Source organism: Haliaeetus leucocephalus, unplaced genomic scaffold (genome assembly GCF_000737465.1).
Source record: "Haliaeetus leucocephalus isolate CR32 unplaced genomic scaffold, Haliaeetus_leucocephalus-4.0 Scaffold339, whole genome shotgun sequence".
NCBI classification, from domain to species: Eukaryota; Metazoa; Chordata; class Aves; order Accipitriformes; family Accipitridae; genus Haliaeetus; species Haliaeetus leucocephalus.
In genome coordinates, this window is record NW_010972775.1 from 21,299,797 (window position 1) to 21,321,427 (window position 21,631).

General features: G+C 41.1%; 1 protein-coding gene across 1 annotated transcript in view; it reads right to left on the minus strand.

Moving 5' to 3' along the window:
* MEGF11 (multiple EGF-like-domains 11) overlaps positions 1-21,631 on the minus strand; it is a 217,503-nt gene that overhangs the window by 52,954 nt on the left and 142,918 nt on the right. Inside the window, exons 11-13 of the mRNA XM_010572088.1 lie at positions 7,748-7,868; positions 5,963-6,126; positions 5,471-5,573 (exon numbers count right to left, since the gene is read on the minus strand). Coding sequence (XP_010570390.1) covers positions 5,471-5,573; positions 5,963-6,126; positions 7,748-7,868 — 388 coding nt within the window. The remainder of the gene's footprint in view (positions 1-5,470; positions 5,574-5,962; positions 6,127-7,747; positions 7,869-21,631) is intronic.

Sequence of the window (21,631 nt, forward strand, 5' to 3'; positions counted from 1 at the left end):
TTTGGCTTCAACCCAGTACAGCTGAGGATAGGATCGGGCCCTAAGATTATACTGCTTATGCAGATGGATACTGCTGCAATGGAAGAAAAGTCACATTAATACAAATAAAATGCATTTTATGGGAAGCTAAATAGAAAGGTTTTTTTTTCTTGAAAGATATACCACCTTTTTGCAAAGAATTCAGACAAAGTAAAGTTAAAAATACCTTAGCGCTTACCGTCAAAGTGGTCACTGTTTCTTTAAAATTCAAAAAGGCCTTCCCTTGAGTAATAGGCTTATCAGTTTTACTGAATTAATGTGTCCACAGGAGGGAAGAAACATGTTTCTGTGTTTGAGTGACAGGGCAGATGTCACTCGCAGCCTGCAAATTCTCACAAACGCGAAGTCTCATTCCTCAAAGCTCACCTTATCTCTGACCAGCCGACGTTTCCTGACCCCATTAACTTGCTTATACAATCACACGTGGAAATCCCTACAACTCGAGAGTACCACAACTACTGTACAATATTTCTGGGCATGATAAGAGACAATTAGGGTTTATGTTGCTGGCAACGTATGAAAGTTATTGAGGTTGTAAAGGACGGTGAAATATATATTTTGATTTCCTGTATGTAACAGCAAAGAGGGAGGCTGCTCTTATGAGACATGAATGAAGCCTGAAGGAGAAAAGTACCAACGCAATAAGAAGATGTCTCTTCCTTACCAGCATATATCATTTTCATAACTGTATTTGCCACCCTGATTAATTAAGGAAAATCTATGAGGGGTTCTTTTATAATTAACTATGGGATGCACACTTGTATATTTTCCATTTTACATCTACAGTACCATCCTATTTTCCCCACACATTTTGGGCATGTTAAAATCTACCGATTAAACTTCAGCTTCAGATATTCAGAAAAGCTACTGAGCAAACTAGTTCAGTGGATAATTGAGATAGCATCGCGACTGCAGCGTTCTATAAAAACCAGAGCACAATACAAAAGAAAAGAAAGACAGAATCAAGATTCGGATGAGACAGCATTTCAGATTAAAGGAATTCAGATAAACAGGATTTTAACTGACCTTAACATTTACAGGAATGGAATATGTCCCCCTGCAGATCACTTCCTATTTAATCCCACTGTAATATCTGAAAGGTTAACAAAATACACACTGCCACAATTAACTTGAAGCACATTGACTTGTTACAGGGACGAAATGAGCTTGCTGTGAATATCAGCCAGGCCTGTGGCTTTCCTTTCTCTAATCTGTTTGTGAGCGGGATGTCCGACTGTGAAAACAGACAGATTCGGGTCTTAGAGACAGGATGAGCAATGGCTGCATCTGGCTTCCCAGAGAGTCCAGCTAACCTAGCTCAGGTCAAGCACAAAGGGCGCACCTCCAGAAATGAGAGGACAGGCCAGCAGCTATGACCAATTTAATTATTGAGGGTTGTACCGAGTGAACCAGCTAAAGGCTATGTGGTCATAACCAGTCAGTATCTGTAAGGAAGCCATTTCTGGTACAAAACGTGCTGCCAGCAGCCACCCTGAGGAGAGAGGACCAAGCTGATGGGGTTTGCAGTTCAGCTTGCAAAACCCATATGGCTTAGCTGCAGCTGTAATTTCCAGAGCCGCGCAACATTACACCTAACAGAGGAACGTTGCCTCCCCATGTTCTCCCTAGCTTCTGACCCACCCAGCAAGGCTACCGGGGCAGCCCGTCCTTTTCTGTCCAGTTTCAGGTTATTTATTAAGAGTTGCCTAACTGAAATTTATGACCTTATCACTGTCTGTCGCAGAGCACCCCGGAGAGGAGGTTGCATCTGGGCAAGATGAGACTGCTACCTGCTTCTCTAGGACCTGTTTGCTTGCAAAGGACTTCCAAAAAATGCTCCACCATGCAGCTTTTCTGCACTTCTGTTCTCCCTGCGGATTCAGTGTGTGCGCGAGATCCCTAATTAACCAAATGCAATTAGCACCAAAGCACTCCATTTTCAAGCATTTTCATTTTAACCTGAATGTACACAAAATAACACCTCTTCCACAAATGACTAGTATGTTGGGAGCTTTAAGGTATCTGTGAGCACACATACACACAGGCACAGAGCTGCAAGCACAGAATTGATACATATCTAAAATGCATGGCAGAACTGGAGTAAGAGAGACCCTTATTAATCTTTAGAAAAGTCTAATCAGTCTAATCAGTCAAGACTTGATCCTGCTGGGGGCTACACTTTTCCTTTTTAACCTAGCAATAGACATGAACATGTCGTCTTTTGATTTCAAGGGTACTATTTATATACGTGAGGTTATGCATATGCAGTACTGGTGCAAGCTGGAGAACTCCATTCAGCATAAGGCTGAGCCCTTATTGTTATTGCATCTGACATTTCCTTCGTGTGGAGGAAAGTTCACCTCTGCATTGTGACAGCAGGTCACAGATCGGATTTTGGCCCACATTTGAACAAGTTTCACTTTGCTCATATCACATGAGAGCCTTTTGCCAATGTGGCTTTGGTCTCTCATGTACCAATGTTATGCTTGCCATGCTATCTACAAAGCCATCTGTGATACAACATGCCTGTGTACCTGGTTGGGTAATTTTCAGCAATAACGACAGGGCGCAATCATCTTTAGATCTGATCTAACTTCTGCCTTTGGCTGCACACGTGCAATTCCCCACTGAACTTAATGGAAACTGTATATGCACGTCTCTAAGCAGCTTGTTGCCAGTGTGCTTATTTATGCATACAGCTGGTTTGCACAGCTTTGTGATCTCCTGGTTGATATGTGGGAATCTCTTCATCATCTTCCCATCTGCCAAGTACACTCAGCTCCTTAAAATTACCTTCCCCCAGCTGGTACACACGGAAGGCCATTGTCCTGAATAATAGTCTTGATGGGTGGCAGTCATAACATAATAAAAGGATGTTAGGCTGCTATTAACTTACATTGTACGCTACTCTTTACATGCCTTTTTTCTTCTTTTCCCAGTCTTCCTCCATGCTCCTACCATCTATCAGTCTCTGAAGGTTTGTAGCAGTAACATCTTGAAAACCACTTTAAAGAAAATGGGTTCAATCTTCCCCTTGATCTTTACATAAAACACTGACATCAAGAGGGAGTCCCACATGTGGGATGAACATACAGAATATGCTGTTTCAGATGAAGTTTTGTGGCTATTAGGATCAGAAAGCCACGTGAATTCTCTGTCTGGTATGAGTGGGCAGGAAAACCTTCAGATGTTCCACGATCCTGAACTTTTCTGATCTTTTCAGGCCATGCGTAATTAGTACCAAATTCAGAAAGTAAAAATTTAGGCCTGAATTATTTATCACGTCATATTTATTAAATGCACTGCAATACACATCATGGCCCAGTTCACAACAACTACAGATAAGATTAATCTTTCACCGATGCCATACTCCTTAATATGAAAATATAATTATCTAGCTGAAGAGTTTCTTAAATTACATACTTTCAAACTAGTATGAGCAGAATTTATCCTTGTGTCTGGTGATAAGCCAAGTGGAAAAAAATATTGGAAGTAGAATCAACAAAACATATGTTGGCTCTGTCTATCAACATTTCCAGTGCACACCTTACATGGCCCTGTCAACATCTCAACTCCAACCTGGTCTCGAATACTAATGTAATATTTTCCTTCCTGAAATGTGATCTTGAAAAAGGGAGTTCCAGAACTGCAGGGGTACATTGTAGGATAAAGTGCTTAGTTGGCAGTAAGTCCCCTGCAAGTTAATACACATTTATCTTGCCCAATATGGAAATTAAAAAAGGAGGATATCACAGCCATTATTCTTACCTTTACTTGGACTAATTTGTATCTGCATTTGATGTACATTTACAGATGTGCATGGGAGTAAGTATAAAGTATTTGTTGCAAATGCCTTTGAGGAAAAGCCACACTTTTAGTCTGCATTGTCTGCAAAATACATTTTCTGCAGTTTCCTCTGGAATGCTATATTCAGAAAGATGTGTAATAAACTTTTAGAGTAAGTGTCCATAAATATATCTCTTTAATTTACTGTACTTTTAAAAACCATTTTCTCCCTTGAAGAAACTCACAATGACTACAGGAAAGCCTACCAACTGTTTCTCTGATGATCATCAATAATGCACAGTGGAGTTTTAAAGCCTGATAGATGGATATATTGACGGTAAAGAGGCTCAAAGAAAGATGAACGCAGTCCAATGAGCACAGAATGCAAGCTGGAGGAGGGGATATTAGCAAGCTTGTAAAATGGATTTTCTTGTGGGAAAAATGCCCTTTTCAGGGATGCATGCCCAGTATCTTTGAAAAGTAGCTTTGTTGTTAGCAGCACATAGAACTTCCTATTTTTGCATTTTATTTAATTCTTACAAGATCTTTTCCATTGTATGTTCTAGGTATAATTTCATTCCTTTTGCTTCATGCTTCTAGGAGCTGAGCTGCTGTGGTGATGTTCTTTCCATCAGAAATAGAAGACATGCATTGGTTTAAGGCACAAATGAAGGGGTAAGGTGACAGTATCCCAAATGTTGGCTGCCTGATCAGCCTGCCTTTCTCCATACATTCTTCCAACTTGTACTTGTTTGAAAAACAATTAAATTTTACAAATGAATTGCTGTTAATATAAACGCATTTTGATTGTCAGTGCCACTGCTGGTTCTGCCATTATGGGGCAAGAATATAAGTTTATTTCCCTCCAGGGCCTTTACAGAGAGCTGAGGGAGATTAACCAGTATTTTAGGCAGCTAAGTGTGAAATACTGGTTGGGTCAATAACTTGCTCCCCGCTGCTGTTACGTTAGCTGTCAAAAGCTGGCAAAGAGACATATCAGTGTGGAGTCAAGTGAAGGTCTGATTGTACTGAGATCTCCAGCCTGGACTCTCTGACTTCACTGAGTATTCCTCTCTGCCTCTGTGTAATCACAAGAACTCTTTGTCAAACCAGCATTAATCTGCTCTCTGTAACTATCCTTCTGTGTGGCAAGAAGGATGGGAAAATGGGAAAAGCGTAACTTTTTGTGACAAAACTGGGTTTTGTACGATGGAGCAGCTGTAATGACTCTTAGCATTCAGAAAACACCTATCTGCATCCCCAGGTATGATGGTCCCAGGATTCACCATACCACCTCCGTGGAAAGGGTTATTCAAGGAGAAAAACTCTGCAGGATTTCCAGATGATCTGCATCCCTCCTGAGGATTCTCTTTACAGAAGGCTAACATCTGGCTCCAGATTTGGAGCCATCTTCAACTAATCTGAATACAAATTTAATGAATGCCAATTACTGTCACCATCATGAGTGATTTAAATATGGGTAAGTTCAGCTGATCTTGTCTCAATCTGTTATTTAAAACTTTGTAGTCACAAGTCCAGTGCTATAACTGATGCAACAGCAAAGCAAAACAACCCACCAACCCCCCCCACCAAGCCCCAAAAAACCAAAAGCCCCAAGGTTTACAAAGGTAATTGCTAATTTTACCTGTCCAGCCTGCAAGACAGCAGCAGTAACCGGTGACAGGATCACACCCATCTGCGTGGCTACAGTCACAACGCTCACTGCAATTAAGACCATATGTTCCATCCTTCCAAAAATATAAATAAAAGTCTCTCAGTAATCAGTTTTTTGTTCTAAAACGTGCAAAATCATCTATCATGTCCCTCTTAATGCTGAGTCGCATTTTGTAGGAAGACAGAAACAACTCAGTGCCTAACATTTCTATACAGAACCAAATGAGGAATCACTTTAAAAAATGATGTTCAAGAAAATGCAGATAACAAGGCAATAGCTCTGATAAAATATAATGCAAAGAATAATACATCTACTTGACTGCTAGAACGCCAATCTGTTATTTACACATGATTTCCTTCAGATATCCACAGACAAAATGAGATACTGACCTACCGTACATTTAGAAGAGCTATGTGGACTATGGTTTTAAAGGGGATGCAAGACCATCCCAGTTGTACTTACAGGACATGGCTGGTCACAGTACTCCCCTTGCCATCCAGGTGAGCAGAGGCAAAAGCCATCAGCCGGCCTGCAGGCTGCTCCGTTTGTGCAATAACATGTCTGGTTACAGTTAAGACCCCAACTCCCACTTGAGCATGGAATAGAGCAATCCACTCCCTGCCACCCTAAAGAAACATATGAGAGAAATAGCATTTGGGATGTTTTCAGGAAAAAAAACAAGGTAAAGGCAGCAAGAAAGGCAGCTTGCAAACTGCAGCTTTTTGATTCTAGGACCAGTTTTCTCCTGATCTTGGTGTAAATCAAAACTATCTTGGGGTCAAAGACTGACCCTTTAATTATGACCTCCCAACTTCATTTACCAGCAGCTAAACATACAGAAAGGCAACACAAGTATTACTGTGTTGGCTGTTTACCAGATTAAGGTGCCTGATGCCTCTCTGGGAATTTGCTTGGGCAGCAAGAGAGAGTGCAGTCCTGTCTGGCAGGCTGGAGACCTGCTGATCAGCGAGAATGCAAGAAACTTGCCATTCGATGCTGCCTGTTTCTTACCTCATATTTTTTTTGAGAATGCTCTTTAATATAAAGAAGCTATTACACCTAAAAAGGGACCAAGGCCATCATTTCTAACCATTAAGGCTCAAATCTTAACTACCAGCTGCACAATGGCTTTCATTACACTGCAGCTGTATGTAATGGAGTTGAGCAGTAACTCATGGTTTATACACCCTCATTAAATGGGGTTCTACAGTGATCCATTAATTCATGTTTGAAATGCCAGATTTTATCGTTATTTGCCTCACTTCTGTTTTAGGGCTTATGTATGCCATACAGGCATAGCTCACGTTGGTATTCTGGGGGAAGGCACTGCTGCACAGGGAACATAAGAGACACTGCTATGGAGCAGTACAAGATTTCTCAAGTGATTACTGGATACATGGGTTATGCTCACTACCAAGCATATAAGGGAATTACGGACCTATGTGTGGGAAGAAAAGAGGTTAGTCTTGCAGAGACACTCCTGAGCAGGCAAGACTTCTTTTTTCCCTAGATGAAAGACAGCCATAGCCTGCAACCTCGTGCCAGCTAAGGAGACAGAGGATAGATAGCTGCACGTGGCTGGGGTGTCACAGTGCCAGGGTACAGGGAGGATGGGGAGCTGAGGACGGCAGCAAGGGCAGACAGCCAGGGCCCACCCCACAGTCCCTAAGCACAGGGTTGGCAGCCAGGATCGGCTAGGAGCCCAGAGCACCAGGAAAGCCTAAGGGAATGAGACCACTCTAAGGTCAAGACAGGCAGCAGTCTGCAGCTCAGGGTCAGTTCTAGTAAGGATAAGCATGGCTGGGCACTGCCCAGTGAAATGGGCTAAAGAAAAGACAGGCAGGAGGCTGCCTCTGCTCCCTTGCCCAGTTGTGTCACTCTAGGCATGGAGGGGACAACAGGGGCTTTTGAGTCCTGGAGAAATGGGGCAGCAAAGTGATAGAGAAAAAAACCCCAACAGCCTGGGGATTGCTTTGCATTTCCTCTGGAAAGGAGCTGTGGTTCTGCCAACACACTTAGTTCTGTGACCTGTTCTTGCAACAGAGCAGTTAAGTCTGGCCCCTGTTCAGGGCAGAGACAAAACATACAGTCAGGCCCCTGCTGAGTTTTGATACTTGGGCAGACTGTTGAATTACTGACAGGCACAAGAAAATAGTGGAGTTACTGACTGCACAGCTGTGCCACTTTAAAAGGGGAGAAACACTGATGCCAAATTGCAGACAATTGTTAAATCTGAATTTTGTTTACCTTCTTTGCAATAGCACAGACCGTCCACAGGGGAACATGCACCATCATTTTTGCAATTACAAACTGATGAACAATTCGTTCCGTAGGTTCCTGCCATGCAGGTAATGGTGCAGTCATCTCCCTGCAAACCAAAAAAAAGTCACAGTCAGCTAAAGAAATCTGAATTGCAGGAAATTCCCATCTCTGCACAGGGAGGCTTTCTCCTTCAAAACAGTGAACGGAGTGTTATGAGTTGATTGCTGAGTCTTCAGCACTTGAGCAGTCACCACCGCTTCCCATGTTTATGATGCAATTAGGGCTTTGATTGACTTGGAGGAAAGGGACAAGTTTCTGGCATTCATTCAGCAGGAGGTGGGGAAGTTACAAAAGCAAACCTCCTAGAACAGATGTTAGATCATTAAGCAAAACATCACTTACCAAACACTAATCACAAAATATACAGTCTGAAACTGTGCAATGATTGCTTTGCAGTTCTTGGAAAACATATTCTAAGAATAGGGTTGTTAAAAAGCCAAAGGTTCTTGTACATGCTCGTCTTCCACAGACTGGCAGAGAGGAAAACTACATGGCAGGTGCATTAGACCTTTTTGATGCGTAGCTGGTACCTGCATTTGTTTTCAATTAATTTGCATGAGATTGTGACTTTAGGAAGAACGCTGAACAAGGAGCGATGTGTATGTCAGAGAGAGGAGGCACACAGAGCAGAACACAGAAACAGACGGTCTCTGTCCTATTTCTGCTTTAGGTGTGGGGGAAGTGAGGGAAAGGAGAGTAAATACTTAGATGTTACAGAAATATAGCTTATTTCAACAGTAAATTACAGTACGCTGTATGCACTGATTAGCTTGTGTGGCTGAAAGGAGAGACACAGTTCTTACTGATATTGTCCATCTGATACAACAAGGGAGTTAAAATGTGAGCACAATTCCTTTAAACCTACTTAGTGAGTCCCATAGTTGAGTCTACATATGTTAGCATATAGAAGATATTTTTTCTCCTTTTCCTTCTATGTGTAGTCCTGACTTTCACATCATGAATTAGCTCCTAAATTTACTTCTTCAGTAAGTCAAACTTCAATAATTTAGTTCTGTCAGAGAAAGCTATCCTACTCCAAAGTTAAATAGTAACCACATTGCACAGTGTGACCTATACCATAGCTCAGGGGAAAAGATATTGGTCAAAATGTACTTTTGCAGGTGAGAGGCTTCACTGTGTGATAGGAGGATCTATTTATCAGGAGATAAATGCACAAAATGTCAGCTTCCCTATGCTATGGCAAGTACCTCCAGGAGCCTGTACATCACAGCATCAGACACTGAGACAGTAAAAGGAAATATGAACAGATTTCTGAGCACCATAAACCCCCATATGCTTGCTGTAGCAGTTCTGCCTAGCACCAGTATGACTCATCCTATTTTATACTAAAAACTTTGTTTTAGAGGCAAGTAAAAGAAACGGTTAAAAGATGTACTGCTCCGAAGTAAATCCTATAAGTCTCTGATTTTTGAGCGAAAGCAGTGTTTGTAAAAGATGCTATCTTTGACCTTGGTGGAGTAAAACAAGTTCCCCTGAAAAGGCCTGGCAGTAAAAGGTGCTGTTTTGACAGCCAGAAAATCCAAAGCATGCTGCCCCTCATTACCCTGCCAGCATGCCTACAGAATGAGCTACAGAAACCCAGAGCTGAGCAGGATGGCAGAGGGGCATTCAGTCTCCACACCTAATCAATCCTCTGCCTTTCTCCTGTGTGTGACAATTAGACAGCCAATTAGTGCCACTTAGAAAGCCGTATCTTGTGTGAATGAAACTCCCAACTCATTTCATGTACAATGCAGAACCACTGGTACTGCTAATAATTTCTATAACAACTGACCTTATCTGGATTTGAACTAGTGATCTAGAAGTGAAAGAAAATTCCTTTGAAAAGGAAAGGAAAGTAGAACAGAGTCATGCAGAGCTAAAATATCCCCTTGGGAACCAGATTAACTAAAACAGCATCTGGGCCATGGGTGGAAGCAGAAGGTGGATTTCCAGCTCCTCAGCTGACTCTCTGTGACCGCAGATCAGCTCGTGTTATGCGGTGAGTTCTCCCTGGCCATGTCCACAATAGGCTGGTGCGGATTCACCAGTTTTCTGTAGACTTCCTCTAGGAAGGCAGTCGGACACAGACACTTTGGATATCCCAGAGAAAAGGTACTGTATACAAGCTAAACATCAGGCTGTTTCATCTTTATTAACAAGCCTTTGAGTTTTGGCATTTACTTTAATGTACTATACTTTATGGACTAACAGAGGTTGGTCATTCTGGCTGTCCACCTTATACGCGCTTACTTTGCAAACAAACCTTAACTGAAAAAATAACTGGCTTAATGAGATTTCTATCCCCAGGTTTGACAAGCAAGACCTTCAGAGCTCTCTGAGTGACAACTGCCAAATACACTTAACTTCTTAATTACATAAGAGGAAAATGCACTTGAACTATAGCACTGGCTCTAAGATTTTATTAATTATAAATGCACACCCCGTTATTAACATTTTGAACTTGATTTGGGAGAATGACCTATGAAATTAAATGCATTCAGGTAGTGTTAAAGATATGTAAATTCCACCTCCCTCTCACCACCTGCCCAAGTGAATAATGCCACAGTATACGTCTATCCAGTTGTTAATGAGTTATATATTCTATTAAATGGGTTTCAAATGTTGTGTATTGGATCTTCACTCTTGCAATATGGTACTTTATATTTCTATCCTATTTAGCAAAATTAATCAACAGCTGTGCTCCTTATGTTGATTATTCTTTTTTCTATTAAGAGCAGGAGGTTAATGAGAGTAGTGAAATGCCTGGATGTGGTATACGTGATAGGAAGGAGTAGTTAATTCAATCAAACGTATACCCCCGAAAATGTTAAAGCTATATTAAGAAATCTAGCTATAAATAACTTGGTATTTTACATCTCTATTTTCCAAGGCAGAATGATCCATATGGACATCACAAAATTTCAAAAGTGCTTCATTTTATTCATCATTTTCACTTAGATGGCCCAGTTTATCAAAATATACCCCTGAAATCTATCCAATGTATTATTTCCTAATTTCTGGGGTCAAACCTGACTCTGACATAATCAATGGAAAAACTCTTTTTACGGGATGTGGGATCAGGGCGAGCTCCGCTAACTGCCCCGCTCAGTGTGTGAAGCAGCCCTCTGCTTTGCATCTCACCTTCCCAGGCCCCAATCTGCAAGATGGCACCTCAGTACAACCTAGGACAGGGTGTCCCACATCTCCACACAGCTGCTCAGAAGCTAACACAAGTGAGCCTTTTTTTGTTTGAAATCCAAATCTGACGGGATTATTCCAACATACCAAAGATATAGGTGGGGGAATCTGTGATCCCCGGGACCCTAAAAAGTCAGCTTTAAATCAAAATGAATGGTGGCAATAATGTAACTAACACCACCTATGTGACCTCCTATACCTTGAAGTGCTTCAGAAATACTAACTAATTGTTGCTGAAACTAAATGACAGACTTTTCTAGCACCACCAGAGGTTTGGGCATACAGTTCTTGTTACGGTTAATTCTCCCCTACATATGGAGGGTTAGGTCCAAGGAACCAAACTCCATTAATAACTCAGGCTGCCAGCTCACATCCATCAGCATCAAATATTAATAGACTCACGACGGCCAGAGCATACATCTTTCCGGATGGCAGTCAATAATATGTCTTGTTTCTGTTCAGGGAGAGGGGAAGATTTTCTTCCACAAAAATTATTATTGTACAATATTAGAGCTTAAAGACACACTGCTGCCTTAGGTGTTACCTGTGTTAACAAGCCCTGGATGCTTCAGAAAGTGGTTTCCCTGGATTAATGTTGACCTAACAAACAGATCAGATTTCTTGTTTCTGTTAAAATTACATTCCTGCTGTAAACAATGACCAACTCCCTTTAAAATTCTTTTCTGGTGTTCAGTACAAAGATTTGTATTTATTCCTGTACATTTTGGATCAGGCCTTTAAATCCATGAAATGCATTTTCAAAGGAAATAAAGGGTATCCCAGACCATAAGGGGAGTTAATAACCCAGCAATGGTCAACAACACCCAGCAAAGTCTGTACCCATACCTGGTCTGTCTCAAAGTTTGACTATTTAAAGACATGAAATTAAGAATTTCAGAAGTACCTACCATCTACAGGAATGGCTATGCCTCGGAGGGCTAAAGCCTGGTTCCACTAAGTCAGTGGCAAAACAGAAAAATCAATTTTTCAAGGCCTCTGCAATGCAGAAGAATAACAGGGCTGTTATTGAACTTGGCCTCAAGTTTGCATGATAAGACCTATGTGACAGGTTTGTTTGAGTGTTCTTAAGGTTTAATCTGTCAAGGTGCTGAAAATCCTCAACTCCTGTGCAGATTATTAAGGGGGACTGACAACACTGAAAGGCAACATATTTGAACCTTTGCTAATCTGTAATGTGACTCCAACTAATCTGAGATTTTTAACACGCTATCTGATTTTCCCGCTCTCCCCCTCCTCGCCTTTTTTATGCCAGATGAATTAGAGGTGCAACACCTGTCGCCAGCAACAGGGAAGCCCAATGCTCGGTTCTGAGCTCACAGTGCAGGCATTAAATAGAAAGGTAGCCATGGTGCAGTGCCATACGTATGTAATGATAAACAAATCAGAAAGACAAAATGCAGGTTCTGTTTGTACCTGATGTCTGTGTGTCCAGATAAGCTGATTGGTATGGATTTAGTACATAAAAGTATATATTTAGATGTACACACATGACGTGGCACACCAGTGTGCTGGTACACAGTGTCTGTGCACTGATGCAGATCACAGATACAGTTCTGTATATTTACTTATTTAATTGTGACATTTACAATTAACCCGAAGTGGTTCTCCACAAACATTCCCTCAAGGTAAACATATGGTATCCAGCAACACAAACTGTCAGAACAAACTCATTTCCCTAATGGTGTTCCAGTGGAAATTAATGTGCTCTTCATAAGCGTATCTGCAGCAGTAGGAAACTTTGTACTTCTACTGGTCTTCTCCTCCACCCTAGACTCAAACAATTTATTCATGACCTTACTATACAGCATCTTTAGTTTTCCAGACATAATGATGTCCTCTGGCAGAGTTCCTTTCCCCTAGGGTGTTACTAATTACTCCCTGCAGATGCTATTATTGGTGCTAATGATAAAATGCAGAAAAAAGGTTGGGGAAGGATCTTGTGCCCTGTACAAGCCAAGTGTTCAGTTTGCAGGTAATCACTGTTACTAAGAACTGACAAATATTCCTTTACCCACTTTGTAACATTATATGATGTAGCTGTGCTAGAGTTTGATATACATCTCAAACGGCACAATGAAACCACTTTTGGCCTTATTTGGTCTCCTTTTCCCTTTGCCTTTTTCATGGGAGAAGATGGGGTAAGGTGGAAAGGATGGAAAAGAGCTTTCTTATATCTAAAAAGTGACTTTACAGCTCATGACTCATCCAAAACCACAACCATTGGCAGACCTGAATGCTGAAGTCTTTCATTAAATCATAAAGCACTTCCACCAGCCATCTGCAAACCTTTTCCCAATCTGCACCTCAGCGGTATCACAGTCCTCTGAGCATACTGTACAACTTGGACATGCCATAAGGACTAAGCACAGCTACCTTTGAGAGTGGGAAGATCTTACTGCTTTGCTTCCTATAATCTTACAAGGATTTACAAACATTTACAAATGGATGTTAGCATTTTATTTCACCTCTGAATTTGTGCTAATATGCTAATTCATACAGTAAATTTCACAGTAAATGCCAAGTTCAAAATTAGTCAGCCTGATAATAATAATTCTTAAATTTGGTGTTTGATCAAAAGTATTCAGCAAAACATGCACACAAATAAATGGAAACTTTATTTGTTATAAAGAGAGTAGTAAGTAAAATTATTATAAATAAGGTTAATTTTAAGTACTTAGAGTACTTTATTAAATACTATTTAATTTCATTTTACTGGTTATAGCCAAAGCCTTTGTTATGCAGAAGCAAAGGTGGGAGCACTGACTGTGAGGGGAGTAAAAGTTACCACAAGGTAGCTGTGGTTTGTTATTCTCCAAATTGTTTGTACAAAATCTGGCTAAACTTTGTGGATTCCTATTTTATAAACCCAAATATATTTGCTGTGGCCTGCTACAGGCTGCTGCTGTCGTAACACATGTTACTCCCTCAGTAAGGCCACAGAAGAACCTGGGCCCGATTCTCATTTCTGGCCCATTGGGCCCCTAGAGCCTCTCACTCCCCATCTGGGTTTTTCTGTTTCCCATCACACAGCCTCACAATTGATCCGAGATACATTAATGGTATATTTGGGTTATTTTTATTTCAAACCCAGGAGTACTCAGCCTATGGTCCCAGGGTTGTATGGGTTTCAGAGCAACAATTATCCATCCATCTTCCCAGAAGGGACCTTCCCTACCACACTGACCAGGCACCTTGGGAAGCCTTTGGCCACAGCTTAGGAAAGCCTTTGATTAGGATTTGGCTACCTGGAGAATAATTTGCACCTATCAAGATTGGAGAACTTGTGCAGCCTTTCAGTCTGGACACCATGTATGCATATGTAGAGCTGGAATTAATTGCACAGAGCTCATGGTTTCCAGCACAGCAAATCCCAGCTGTGAGCGATTTACCGTGCAGGATGCAAGGATCTGTGCATCTAAGGAGTCAGGCACTGCACATTGGCTCAGGGTCCTTTCGATCTGGGAATCCAGGGCAAAGGCCCTGAGGTCTCGTGTCTGAATATGTCCCTGTCCCACCACTCATGGGAAAGAGGTAACGGAGGTGAGCTGCACTGACCGCGCTGGTGGCAGCAGAGCTGCCCTGGGTGCCCTCAGTCCAGGCACAGAGATGTTTTTTTCCACTTGTGTGCACCGCATGATCCACATACAGTAAATCCACACAGGCAAACTAACAGAAACCGTGTGTGCAAGATAGGTGTCATCTTTTGAAGTGGAGGGTGTACAGAATCTCACCACTCTCCTGTCCTCCAGCATCTTAGCTCCAACATGCTTCATGCATCCAAAAGGAACAATGCTCTGGCACGATAAAACTGATCATGAAGTGGAGCAGATACACTGTAAGAATAAAGGCAGCAAATTCTAGCTTTGTGAGGGTTTTCTGACTCCATGAAATCAAGTGAAAACAAGCACAAATAAAACTTTCTTTTAAAAAATTGGATTTTGCATACTAAAACTCAGCAAACCTGAGTTGGATTCCTGTCAGTGAGCACTATAATCCTGCTCACCACCAGGGAACAGTTTTCTGGTTTGCACTAAAAATATGCCCAATATCAGTCAGATATCTGCAATTAAAAAAAATCCATTCCTACTGCTTAAGCCACCTAAATATGGGCATTAAGAAAAAGAAAGAGAATTCAATAAAGAGAGCATGCAAGAGATAGCACCCTCCCCCCCGCTTCCTGTAAATCAGCGTAGCACTGTTGCTCGCAAAAACATCTAGACTAACTTTACAACGCTCAAATATCTGCCTGGTTTAGTATTTAGGTCTTAACTGCAGACCACTTTAGTGTCAGCGAGGCAATGAATACAGCATCATATAATTAAATGTATTCACAAGGAAAGTAGTGTGGAGAGTAAAAAAAGATGATCATCAACCTCTGAACAAGATTTTTTAATACAGTCAGCACTTTTCACCTAATAAAATATCACAAAACACATTTATCCAGGAGGGACCTCTCCAAAAATAGGAGATTGGATTTAGACTGGGTGAAACAACTCCTACATCATTTCCTTGGGACATTTCATCTGGTGAGATGGCACATCATACCTGAGAGGACAGCCTCCCACAGGCAGGCTGTAATGGAGTACAAGCAACATAGCCATGCACAGTTCAAAAAACATGATGGAGGTCAGGGTTCAGCTAAATTGGATGGGTGTGCAGAGCTCAGCCAGCCCCAGCAGTTGGCTACATATGGGCAAGATACGTAAACAAGCTTCTAATTCTGCTCACAGTGGAGCTGGTGAGATTGTTTATGGAGTAGATATTTCAGGTGGAAATGAAAAGGTCTATAATACATGGGTTTAGATTTAGTTAATGGGAAGATATATTATCAAGGCAGGTCAATCATGTCTATATCAGGAGGATTACTAATATACATTATGGGGCCAGCTGGATAACCAAGTCCCCTGTTTAGTTAAAGCAATTTAAATCTGGAATAGGGCCACTTCAGATTTATTCAGGTGAGGCAGGGAGTAGGCTCTCTGAATATTTTAAACTTAACTCTGGGGAAGCTATAAAGAGTCAAACATCTGTGGGGCTTATTGCTCTTACTATAATCAACTTTGATCAGCTGCTATTCTAAAATGCTCCAAAAACCATGGCCATATCACAATTAAATGTTCCAAAAGGTAAAATGGCTCAGGCATAACGTGCATTATTTCAAGTTAGTGGAAAGTATTTACATGCCTGAGAAATATATACTTGGTACATGTGCTCTTCATGATGTACTCAACAGCCTACTTATGTCCAAACTGTGGGACAGAAGCTAGCTAAGTATGTCCAAATATTAAACCGCAGTCCTTGAATATGACTGGTAAAGACAAAAAAAGCTGTTTTCTTCTGCCTTTTTAAATGGAGGTGTCTGAATTGGAGTTATCACTATGGTAAAGGAAAGATTTTAACACAGTATGTGCAGTTCCATCATTTTCTTTCCCAGATTTGGGCAGAATAGATCAGTGGCTAACAGAAACCTAAGCCATTTGGAAATACGGAGAAGCATTTCAGTGCAGTGTACTTCAGAGTAAGAAATCAGAGCTGGCTACAACAGTTCTGCCCCAGCTATTTTATGGGAGTATCTTTGTCCAGAGATGGTTTCTGTCCACATAGCCTGAGTGGCGCTGTCCAAGATCTACCTTATAGAACAATTGTGGCCTCCTGACTTTTTTGCAGTAGTAAATTTGGGCTCTGGCTGACAAGTCTGAACAGTTCTGCAAAAAGGACATTGCAAAAATGGGAAATAAAAGGTATCATTTATACTTTCAGACTCTATGACATCCTCTGGCAAGAAGATCCACAGTTTAATTATAAATACAAAGGAGAAAAATTATCTTTATTTGTTTGCTTCAAATTCACTGCCTGATTTTTAACTGGGAAACTTCTTATACTGTGATAAATAGCAAACATGTATTCCTTCTTCCCCTTCCTCCATGGTGTAAGAGACCTCTCACATATCTACCCTCGGTGACCCCTTTTCTAAGCAAAATCATCCCACTCTCTTATTCTCATTTTATGGGAGCCATTTCACAATTTAATTACGCATTCTGTGAAAAGCACTATCTTTGTCTTTAAACCTGCTGTGCAATCATTTAATTGGTTGCCCCTTGTTCCTGTGTTATTAGAAATAGTAAATAACCATTCCTTGTTCATGTTCTATGCACCATCCACAGTTCCATAGATCTCTATCGTATCCCTCCTCAGCCATCTGTTTTCTAAGTTCTAGCTTATCGAGTCACTCTTTGTATAGAAGCTATTCCATATAAAAGATGATCTTTGTCACCATTCACTACTTCCATTGTATCTTTTGTAAGCAGGAATCAGTCAAACTGTATGCAGTAATTTGAGATTTAGATATATTATGGATTTATACAATACCACAAAAATGATTTTTCCATCCTGTTTTGTTCTCTTCCTGATCATTCTAACTATTCTATCTGGTGCTCTGGGTTCGTTTGTTTTTTCACTGGTGCTGAGCACTCATTTGAGTTTTTCAGAAAACTATCCACTGTGATTGCCTGATCTCTTTCCCTGAATGGTATGAATTAAGTTAGAACTCCCCTTTTGTGTATTTACTTAACATTATTTTCCCATTGTCTATTACTCTGCATTTTTGAACACTGAATTTCAACCCACCCAGTTACATAAAACCTTTCCTCAAATTCGTTTCTAGCTTTATATTTGACAATCCCAGTATGTTTGCATTATTTGCAAACTTTCTTTTAGAATTCTTCTATAGCTGTACTATACAATTAAGGATAATGTCCAAGCATAGTCTCAAATTTGAACTTCCCTACCATGCACACTGTCTGCATTCACCAGTGTGGTCACTAGCTGAGACCTACATCTTTCTGTAGCAGAAGCTGCCAAACAAGTTCAGTACCTCAGTCCATGCCTGAACTCTTGTTCACACAGACTGGATGGACTGAGTCCAGGAGGAGTTAAATGTGCTGTACACAGCAGGTATCCTCAGCTGGTCTCTTGCTAAGAGCACTGAAGCCACAGAAGCAGCGATGTGGATGGAAAATATGCAGGTATGGGGCTGATGATGCTAACACCTGCGGCTGACCTTGGTTCTGAGCTGCATGAGCACATGTGAAAGGATCAAAGCAAAAAAAAGAAAGCATCTAAAAAAGAAAAGATATTCTATGGAATGAAATGAATAACATTCACTGTCAACTTTAAGCTAATGGGGTTTGCAATGTACCTTCTGAAAAGCTGGTAAATAACCTGGCAGTTGTACACAGGCAGATAAACAGAGACCCCCTTCAGACTTTCACAGGTTTTCCCCAAACCAAAATACTAAAGCAAGAGAGTCCAAGATCTGGTAAAATTTCTGTTGCTCTTTGTCATAAGAAAACACACCAGGATTCTCCATTTATACAGTCTGATTGTAAAGGATAAAGTCTTCTCCTTTGACAGTATTGTTAGACTGAAAATAAAATGAAAAACTAACCTGTGACTTAAATCCTATACTTAGGTGGTTTTAATGAAGCCAGTTTGCAATTTGAACTACCAGGAGAGTCAGCTACCAACACTTTTATGCATAGATCCACAGATAGTGTGGATAAAGCTATATACATTTAGAAGCTTAATAGATGAAGAGAGACACTGCTATTGGCAAGCAGTTTATTTCTCTGCAAAATTCAGATCAAATAACTCAGTCTGAACAGAATATTGAGCTCCACTGATTCTGAATGAGGCTACAGGAATGGAAATGCAATTTGACATAGCCACATTGCCAATTAAGGATAAAATACAGGAAATATGTCAACTAGCAACAAAGGCAGAGGCATTCAGGCTTTCTATGTGAAGTTGGTTCCTTTGGACCCACTTACGAAAACTTTGGAGTTATTCAGGTAAATAAAACTGCAGCAGAGCCCAGAAGTAAAAGTAAATATAAGAAGAAAGAGGAGGAGACCTGGGACTTGCCCACAGTTCTTATCAAATTACAGACACTGTGTGTGAGTGAATAAGTTCTCATTAGTAGAGGCAGTCACTGAGACAAACTTCACTCCTGTATATCTGGGACAATCCTACCGAAGCTAGCAGTTGTGTTCAGGTAAACTTGGCCTGATAAAGTAGAATTTGAGCTGTCACAGACAATTTCTGGAGCTTGTACATTGATAAGAGAATGAGCAAACAAAATGAAATAGAAGTGGTTCATGAAAGGGTCTGAAAAATTCCATTGAATTCAAAGAAAGGGATGCAGTTTTGACAACTGAGGGAGACCCGCTGTGTCTTGTGCATCCAGTGACCATGTTAAATACTCTGGTTCGCCTGCTCAAAAGCATACAACAAATGCCCTGAAGTGAGAGGAGACCCTTCCTTATGGCTCATTCAGCCAGGTGCTGACATGAACAGTCAGGGTTTAGGAAAACACAGGCTCCTAAACGCTGTGGCTGCTGGTGCTCCAGCAGAAATGTCTAATTGGTCAATAGGAGCTCCAGGGGGAGAACACCAACAAGCCTAACAGGCAGCAAGCACCTGGTTCATTGATATAAAAATCAATAGGGGAGTGGCTTAGTCTGAAAGCCTGGGAATACGCAGGTGGCCTCCCCATAATGATCTTCCCTGTTGGGATCTGAATGTAGGATATCTTCTGTAATAAAGCAGAGCCAGAAGAATCCATTTGTGAGTTGTTATTGAAATACTGGTTTTAGCCCACCTCCAGTTTCTTTGCATTGAGGTGATGTTCTTTGTTTCCTAGTCTACCTGCAGCAGGGCCAGCTCAGAAGCAGATCGGCTTTTCAGCAAGGCACCTGCCATTTAAGAAAGATGCAGTACAATCTCAGTGGCTTGCAATGCTTATGAAGGGTGCTGTTCCAAAAGCGCTGAGTACCTGTGCTGTTTGTCCCCAGAAATAGTCCTACAGGGACTTTGAAATGGATCACACAGCCACGCCACCAAGCTTGACCTGAAGCAATGGTTTGTGACGGTAAAATGGTAAAATGGCTCAGTCTGCCAGCAAATTTGCCAGTCACTGCTGATAGAAATGGGGTTTGTGATGCACATACTGATCCATGGGGAGCTGGACTGAGACCAAAGTCATTTCATGCAGGCCACTGCACAGCCAAGAGAAGATAATTTTCAATCTGTACTGACCTGGCCTGGATGAAACCTAGTAGCCTTGGGATGCAAAACTTTATAGTCTGTTATTAGTCCCAATGGCCTACAAAAAAATAAAAGTACAGCCATTTTATGGGCATAAATATGTACTTTTTTATGCATAGAGAAGTGGGTAAGAAAATTCAGAGGTCATCAATGAAAAGTGGTATCAAGATGCAATTCAGAGGTAGTTTTCTTCTGGTCTATGAATATGCAAAAATCCTGATAGGTACAAATGATCCCTGATCTGCTCTGTTTACGTGAGGAAGGTACCAAAACACTGGGCATGAGATGTTTTGATTTATGTTAATAAGCTCAGACCTTCCAACATGTAGCCCAGCTGACAGAAAAACTTCTGTACAACTAGAAATAGACAGTTTAATTACAAGAACAATTTTCCAGCTCACTCTTAACTAGGCTGTATGGAACAGTGTGGGTTTTGTTGCCTGCTTGAGATCCACTTGTTGTTCCACATCCACTTGTGAAGTAATCTGTAAGCTTAAAAAAAATATCAGAAGAATTTTCTGACTTATCTCCATCTAGAAGACACCAAGAAAATGCAAGTTCAAAGGACAGTGCATTCCTCAGAGACCAGAACCAGGAAAGGGGGATCTAGGATGCATCCATAGTTAGTATAGAGGACCTGATTGTATTATTGTGACTGATTGTCTCACAATTACTAGCATTTTCATCTTTATCCACTTTTCCACATCAATATAATTCTTAACTTTTCCCATCATGGTTTCCCAGGGCACAGTTACATCTTCCATTTTTCAAAAGTTATTTTAGTTGAATTTCCCATATCCCTGTCTGTTACTTTACCCCCAGACCTAAAACTCACATTGATATCTGTTATCAAAGAGACTGCATTTCCTTCTTGCTGACTTTGACAAAATTAACTTCTCAAAACTGTGCAGAACACTTTGAAACTGGCAGGTCTTTTTGCTGTTTCTTCAGCTGCATCCGACTACTCTCTTTATATTCAAGCAGGGATTTTACCTCTTGTGCTCCTCGTGAATTTGGGGTCCCTGAGCCCATCTGAATGTCCTTTGCTAGCTAAAGTGTCACAGGAGTCCTGACAGAGAGGCAGTGTCACTGCAGTGGTGGGGTAGGAAAGGCTGGCAGACTAAGGATAGAAATCTGTGGAAAACAAGGCTCTTTTAGCTCCACTACTTTTAGGACAACTTGTTTTACTTTTATTATTAATTAATAATTCACTCACTGCCAGGTACAGCCTACGCTTGAACTCACTTTCACGGTATGGATGCCTTTTTGCATACCCATTGCCACTACTGCTAGCCATACACAATGGGTTTGAGACATTGGATTATGAATACAAATAGGAAACCAATGAGAAGAAAATGCATCTTCCTTGTGCATCTAGGTAATTCAGGAAATGAGACGGGGGAAGCTATTGCTGTTGCCTGTAATACTCCAGTTAATTGGGCAACTGCTGTGCCAGAAAACCTTTTCCCCACCTACAGCAAG